Source organism: Scaptodrosophila lebanonensis, unplaced genomic scaffold (genome assembly GCF_003285725.1).
Source record: "Scaptodrosophila lebanonensis strain 11010-0011.00,11010-0021.00 unplaced genomic scaffold, SlebRS2 tig00000113-arrow-arrow-pilon, whole genome shotgun sequence".
NCBI classification, from domain to species: domain Eukaryota; kingdom Metazoa; phylum Arthropoda; class Insecta; order Diptera; family Drosophilidae; genus Scaptodrosophila; species Scaptodrosophila lebanonensis.
In genome coordinates this window covers 1336567-1344869 of record NW_022060575.1, presented here as the reverse complement: position 1 = coordinate 1344869, position 8303 = coordinate 1336567, and the positions used below count along the sequence as shown (strand labels likewise).

The window sequence follows — 8303 nt, the reverse complement described above, 5'->3', positions numbered from 1 at the left end:
TATGTACAAGTATGGCTTTCAAAAATAAGCTCTTTAAAATCGAAGTAGGAATAAAAAATATATAAAAATCTACCTGTATGAGTTCTAAGCCGCTTTTCCAGTTGAATGGAAAAAGAGTAATTTTGACAAAGTAGCGGCAAAGTTGAAATAAAAACGAAAGCAACTTTGCAATAATTGCAAATATTTATCATTTTTATTTGAAATATTTTGTACAGTAGTATTGTATTTAGAGAAGGCATTTGCTGATGCATTAACTATATGAGATAGTTTTGATTAAGTTCTTCCGCTAACAGCAGCTGTATGTACAATGGGGAAGTATAAAATGTATTGTATCATTAAATTAGCTACAACTATTTTGATTATTGTAAACAATATCTTTCGATTTTTATTTTATTTTTTAATTTATTTCATATTTAATATTAAAATAGTTTCTTATATTGTAATCTTTTTATTTTGAGTAAATAAATATTTTTCATACTTTTACCCTCGTAGTCCAAATATTAACATTTGTGGTTACTCGGCTGCCTGTGTTTCAGTGTAGATTTTATTTATAAATTTTATGTATTATTTGGATTAACATTTTCAAGAGTTTCTCACAAGCCCTCAAGTAGCTCTTATTGTAGCTCTTACTTAAGTTTGGCATTCATCGATTAGGGCATGAAATTTGCTAGCCTCTGCATTTGGCTATTTATAAATATTGAGGACAAATACTTTAGGCTTTGCTGTAAAATCTAAAGAGACTTTTTCATTTATGGCAAGATATTCATTTTAAAACAAAATTCAATTGCCTAGCCACATTGACAGCTTTAGCAACAGTCTGTTCGCAAAATTGATTTTAAAAGACTGACACACACACTATACAGACATATAGATGGTCGGCAGAGGTTTTGCTTTCCAATTTGCATTCACAGTTTTTATTTTTTGGATGAAGAAAAAAATTAAAAAACATGAAGAGAAGAGAGATTGGTTCGTTGGTTTGTTTTGTCAGCAATACTGAAAGCTGGCCACTGTGGCATTCATGTGCGCAACTCACATTTCCGTTTGACATGCGTTGCACTGTCAGCCGTTCTTTCCACTTCCACTTCCTCTCCCACTACCCATCCCCGTGCCACTGCTGTTGCACAGCTGAGCAAATTTTTCGTACTCGGTCACAGTTGCAATTGGGCAAACATTCCGACTACCTCAGTTGCATGGCGCGGTTTTCATTGTGAAATTTAGTTGCATGTCGCGGAATGCGAGGGCGACCAGCAAGGATGGTGCTTCGATTGCTGCTGCCGCTGCGTTTGCCGCTTATGCAATTTCCGCAGCTCCTGCCAACCGTTGTAAGCGTATCGTTGGCGTCATCGCCCTAAATACCAACGGCCCCTCGCAGTTTAGTTAAAATTCCTATCAAAATATTTTGCTTTTCCATTAGGCAAACAACTGCATTGGTGCGAACAACTTTTTCAATTTTTTCGTATTCCGCGGACTGTGGCCGAACAAAATAGATTGAACTTTAGTGTGCCAATGACAACGGCTAAAACCATTTCGCTTGCGTTAGCAAATATCTTACTCAAAAAATGCTTATAAATGAAAATGAAAATGTAATGAAAATTTAATTTAAATTCAAAGGGAAAGTAACACTGTTTAAATATATGGCTGATAGGAGTATTGGTATAGCTATAACTTGGATCATGCTTGGGCACAGAATGTGAAATGACATAAACTATTAGTTCAACTCTCATTAGCTTGCAGTTTAGTAAGCAAAAAACTGAATTCGGGATATAATATATATAATTTTATTGTAAACTATTCTCGGTCTTTATATTGTTGCATAAATTATAATAATACAAACAACTAAGTGTCTTTGCGCTATAAGTATTTACACCAACACCCCACGTATTTAAAGTTCAATCCATTTATAAATATTCAACATTTATGATCACAGCGGAGTTCTCTCAGTCTTCGGTCTTGTTTTCTACAAACTTAACATATCTACACATTTGACAAAATGGCGGAATAACGACATACAGCTTTACAAACAGACCTGATTAATTGATTTATACTACTATTTGAAAAGCTATATGTAGAGTTAAGTGAACCCTTAACATTTATGTCAACGCTTAGTGATTGACTATAAATAACTAGTAGAATTGTTTGGATATACTGGTTTACTCCAGCGTTCTTTTATACATACTTGATAAACTCATTGAAATCATAAAATGAAATCATGAATGAATGTTTATCAAGAGCACTATTTCTGATGTTGCTGCTTAAGTGGTGTTTTGATCTTTTTTCAATTGTACATAAGCGATTTGCCACGAATATATTGCTCACTAGTAGAGTAAATTATTAATCAATGGATTTGATTTAACTAGGTTACTAATTCCAAGACAACATTTAACACCACTCGTAGGCTAAACAAACATTTTTAAATACCATTCAATTTTACTGATAGAGACCTACTTATTATGTAATGAATAATAATAATATCACTTCACATCATGGAAATATTAGGGATTTAAGCTGTTATAATATATATATAATAGTCTCACAAGTAGCAAAATACGGAGATTCCTATTTGCTACGTTTTACTGTACTGTGTAATTGAACATCGTGCTCGGACTAATATTTTTAATGGTGAAATGGATTTCAGAGAGCTTAACTTGGTTTACTGCTTTTGATTGAAAAATTTTCATTCATTTTTGCATAACGCTTCTCGCCGACGCTCCTATTCCGCTATCTGGTCCTATTGTGTGCCACCTTCGTTGAGTTTTCTTAAATTCAGTTTGGCAATCGGCTTAGATGGAAATTAATAAGCGAGTACGCGCAACGTGACGTATGTGTGATAAGTTGAGCTGCAGCTGCACCAGCCCCAACTGGATAATGTGCTTATGGACTGTGTCTAATGCCACAAACGATGATGCAGCATTTAGTGTTAGCGCAGACCGGCTCGTGACCACCGTGGCACAATTCTGAGGTGGCAAAAGTTGCCGCATCATCGCCAGCATCATCATCATCATCAACATCACCCTCGATATCACCAGCAGGTATTGCGCTAAACAATTTTTGGAATGCTCAACTTGACATTGTAACCAAAGCGCGTACAAACAATGGATCCAAGATCGATATACTCTTGGACGCAGTCGCAGCCAACCACTCAGCTCCAGAGGCGTGCGCTTACATTTGACATTGAAAAGCGTTTTGATGGACATTGAAAATGGGCTTAAGCTATTTGTAGAATGTGTGTGTGAGTGTGTGTCTGTGGGTGTGTTTGTGTGTGTGTGTGCGTGAAGGAAAATATTGACAGTTTTTAAATTGAATGCGAAATATTCTGCCGAAGCAAACAAGCAGTCACAGAGGCAAGCGGGTAGCCAGGCAAACAAACCACCAAACAAACCAACAACAAACAGCAAAGCGTCTTCCTATTTACTCAGCAAAGTGTCGGGCGGATGAGTTGCGTTGCTATTGTTGCTTGTTGTTGCTGTTGTGGTTGCTGCTGATGGCGCTACATTGTTACGGGACGGAGTCAATCAAAACGATCCATCGAACGAACGAACGCCTGAACGAAGGCATCATGACCATGCCGTTCAAGTGCCAGTCAAGCCGTTCGCTCAACAACATCTAAAGCGATTAGAGCTACAGTGGATCCCAGCTTACTTCAACCAAGTGCAGTATTAAAATTCAAAGTGCTCTAATTAGATATATGACAAAACTATTCGAAATTTCATATATAGTATTGCGTATAATTTTTGAAGATATTTGGTTCTACGCTATTAAAGCTGGTGTTTTTTATTGGAACTTTTTTGGCGACTTAAAACATTGATTTTAAGTTTTACGCATTATGCCAAGAATGGAAAGTCTTCCCTGGTGTGCATCGTGTTTTTACTCAACTCCGTATATCGCTACAACGCGAAAGGTAAAAGTATCAGAAATGCCTTTGCGGAAAATTATTCGGAATAAGAGAGAAACACTTTGACTTTAAAGCTTTACTGGTCGTAATAAGCTGGAAGCTACTGTATGTGGGGGCGCTGCTCGAACCTAATGGCGCTGGTTGGAACGGGTTCGAAGATGATGAACGTCAAGTGTATGAAGCATGTAAGCAATACCTCTTTGAAGTGTTGCGGAAGCATCACCAGCAGCGCAGCAGCAGCAGCAGCAACAGCAACAGCGCAGCAGCAGCAACAGCAACAACGGCAACAGTGCTAAGTGTGTTTAATGAAGCGCCGACGCAAAGAAAACAATGGCACAGCAACAACAATCATAATTGCCAAATTTAATGTTAAGTGACAGAATTCAATAATAACGAAGCTTATATACGCTTTAAAATTGTGACTCTCTTGAATATTACGAATTATCCTTAAATAAATTAATTTAATTGTCAAACTTTCAAATCCCCGTTATTAAGAATAAATACGAGTGAACATGTATACACTTACCAAATAAACGTTTATATTATAGTAAGATAAATGCTCTTTAGTTGCTTTCATGCCTTTCCAAACTTCTCTGCCTTTTGCAGAATGTTATATACCTGTTTTGGAGCACTTTAGACTAGACTGCATTACAAATATATCTCATCTATCCAATCAAAACCAGCATATTAAGGTCACAATGTCAACCTGGCCTAAAACAGTCTTGGTTCATACCTAATATACAGTACTTGTATTTTGCTTACCTAATAAAAAGTTTATTAGTACTGAACATTTCAAGTGATTGGGTAAGATTTAAAAGTTTCTCTTTAATCTATAATCTCATTATGAGATGTCACTTAGCTTACTTAATAAAAACTCTATTAGCAATGCACATTTCAAGTGATTGGGTAAGATATAAGAGTTTATTTAAAAGTAAAAAAAAACTTCTTTAATTCACCGGAAATTCTTTTTAAAAATAATATTTTCTTTTGTCTCTCACGTACTTTGCAGAGTCTGCAGGGCATAAGCCACACTACAACTATAATCTTATTATGAAGTGTATGTAAACATTTTCCAAAATTAAATGTTAAACTAACATTGAGCGGTTGGGGCAGCCACGGCCTGTTTGATCGAACTTGATGACGCGTTTGAAGCGAACGTCGATGCTTCGATTGCAATCGGTGCTAATTTTTCATATAAATAGTAAAAACAATTTCAAAAGTGCCAAACACTGCGCAACTTCTGGTCAAGTAGAGCAGGTCGAGCACGACCGTCGAGCCACTAAAGTAGTTAAAACAGCCAAAACAGTCAGAGTCGACAGAAGATTACGAGTATCAGTAGCAACAGTCACAGCCAGAGAGCAACAAGATGGTGAGTTGGACAGACAGAGCTCCAGAGGTGCCATCACTAACATATTCATTCCCGATTCAAACATTTGGGCCCGCAGCGAACTGTTTATGTGCTTAGCCTTCTGCTGGTAGCTGTCAGCGCCGCGTCACTGCGTTCGAGGCGCGATGTCAGCGAATTGGCGCCCAAGTATTTGCCACCCGCCGAGCTGCAAGCATCCAAGTCGACGAGTGAGGACCAATCCCAAGGCTATGTCTATAGGACTGTGCGTCATCGCCGCTATAGGTTGCGCCAGCGTCGAGATGTCTCGCACTTGCCTTTGGAGTATTTGCCACCTGTAGAGCTGCCCCCATTACCTAGTCGCGACTATTTGCCCCCGGTGGAGCGTCAAGCAGCAAGCCTGCCAAGCGTGGTGGAGCCAGCGCGAGATTATTTGCCACCAGTTGAGCCCAAGCCGAACAACGAGTATTTGCCGCCAGCACCTGTGAATGAGCTGGTCGAGGAGGAGCCAGAGCCGGAACCAACTACAACAACAGAAGCTGAACCAGAGCCAACGACCACGGAACTGCCAACTACCGAGGCTACGACTGAGGCTGTGTTAGAGGAGGAACCTGAGCTGAAAACACACGAGCCCGTCGAGTCCGGAGCTCTGCAGGCCGATGGCTATCACTATAACAAGCCTGCGTTCATTCCCGACTTGTCGCCGGTGCCGGAAATTAAGGAGCTGCCCACACGTGAGTATCTGCCGCCATTGGGGGACAACGTCGTTGTGGCCGATGGTCCAGATAATGATGAGAGCGCCGCCTTGCTAGACGATGGTTACCACTATCGTGCCATTAAGCGTGTGCGTCTCTTCTAGACGCATCGCAGAGGACTACTTCCAAAACACAACACATTTGCATTTATCATTTGTTATATTATATGAGCTTTGTTGTTTATTTCTATAATATCTATTGCTTACACTCATGACACTGCCAATTGGCGTTCATCGCCGCCAATAAAGATTTTCTACTCATTCGTATTCTAAAGGTCAGTGATTTCTTGATTAATTAAATGTATAACTAATTTTTAATTTAAGAAATAAAGTAAAAACACGTAGTTATACTATTTTCAAGCTACAAAAGTAGATTAGGCTTGTGCAAAGTGAAAAAGACAGAAGAATGCGTGGCAGACCCGACGAAGTATATCAGGATGAAAAAACTTCTCGAGGAAGCCCGTATGAACACCTGGGTCTCAGAGACCATACAACTTAGAGACACTAAATTTTTATGTGTACGTAGTATGAGTTTTTGTTTTTTATGTACCACCCTGTAAGACTATAAGATCTTGAGATATCAGCACAAATGCACACAGATGCCACATATGTGTACGCAGTCCAAGTGTAATTCAAAATTTTCTTCTTTCCCCGGCTTCCCCGATATAAGTGGTTTTCCAAAACTTTGAATTTAAGCTCAAATTTAGCAAGAACTTCCAAGGAGTGAGCCCGCAGTGTTTTATCGTGATAAGCAAATTTGAAAAGAAGTTATACCCATAATAGTAATCCGTCGCCCAAGCTCTGCCCCAGCGGAACTCTGAACTTTACACATACACAATTAAATTGCTGATAAGCACATGCATATACACAAATATACACAAATTGACGCTATTTAAACTATACATATATATCACATAATTTAAGCAAATTAATTTAGTTGAGATCTAAAGCAAATGTTTATACTTGTAATGGGAAACTGCTTTGAAGTTTTAGCCTTACTCATAGCAAGAAGTGCTTTTAAAGCACTAATCTTATTATCATTTAACTTTCTTCGTATAATTTAAATTTTAACTAACTATTTAATTAGTAGGAATAATTTTGAAATTTATTAAGTATCATTTAATTTAATTATATTCGTAGACTTCCTAGGCTTGTAAGGATCGATTAAAAAGTATCGATAAGCGGAAAACCACATTTCAGAATAACTTATGTGCCTATTAAGATACTCCTTCCGCGGTTCTCATAGAGAATTAAATTGCGTAATTTCTGAAAAATTAAATAATAATATTGTGGAATTAAATTGTGAAATTTCTGATAAATTAAATAAATCAAGATAGAACGCTATAGTCGAGGAAGCCCGACAGTAAAATACCCTGTACTCTCCACAAAAAAGGAAAATTAAAAAAAAGTATTTAAATAAATTAATTAAATTAATTAAATTAAATATAAAATATTCAACACATGCATACATGAATAAGTGTATTGTACAATATCAATAGAATAAATTTTCATCAGAATAGTGGACATGGTTATATCGACTTATCTTGCCATCCTGATCAATAATATATATATACTTTTGGGGGTCTGTCCTTCTGTGTGTTAGAACTAGTATACCCTGTGTATTGTGGCCGCCCTTCTCTGCGATTCTCATACCAAGTACCTAAGCGCTGGCAAATCGAGAATTAAATTGTGAAATTTCTGAAAAACTAAATCACAATACACCATACACGAACTATTTACATACATATGTATGTATATTTATGTAGTTTGATTAAAAGCTCTAAGATTTGGCAAAGATATTTGTTGAACTGATGAAACTGTAAAACATATAAAGGAGTATACATTTGTACATACATATGTACATACATTTGTATGAATATGCACAAAATAAGTGTGTATGTATGTATTATAATTATTTCTTCTTCCAAGAACATTACGCAGTTTATCTTGTATTCTTTCTTAGAGTAAATAACCCAAGTGTAAGTTAAAGTCACCTACACTTTAACAGGAAACTTGTGTCTAAATTTCAGCTTTTTAACGCTTACCATTTGAGCTTTGCGTTGATTGCAGCTACTAACTTACATATTTACATACAATAGTTTTCGTATTCCAAGTCCCAATGAAGAAGATGTGTTGAAAAATTCACATATGTGTGTATGTATAGTATGTAAATATGTGTCTAGGTATGTAAATATGTACAAACATTTTTCATGCAAGCGCTATCTACCTATATACATGTATGTACATATAGTATGCGTGTAGCATAAATTCAATTTTTCAATTTAACACTATTTTATGTTTTTAATTAAAAA

General features: G+C 36.9%; 1 protein-coding gene across 1 annotated transcript; it reads left to right on the top strand.

The window, feature by feature from the left end:
* The first annotated feature begins 4023 nt into the window (after nt 1-4023).
* LOC115628423 (proline-rich extensin-like protein EPR1) lies at nt 4024-6096 on the top strand. Its single transcript, XM_030524511.1, has 2 exons — nt 4024-4077; nt 5338-6096. Exons 1-2 carry the CDS (start codon nt 4024-4026, stop codon nt 6094-6096), a joined length of 813 nt encoding a protein of 270 aa, XP_030380371.1.
* Nucleotides 6097-8303: the final 2207 nt, after the last annotated feature.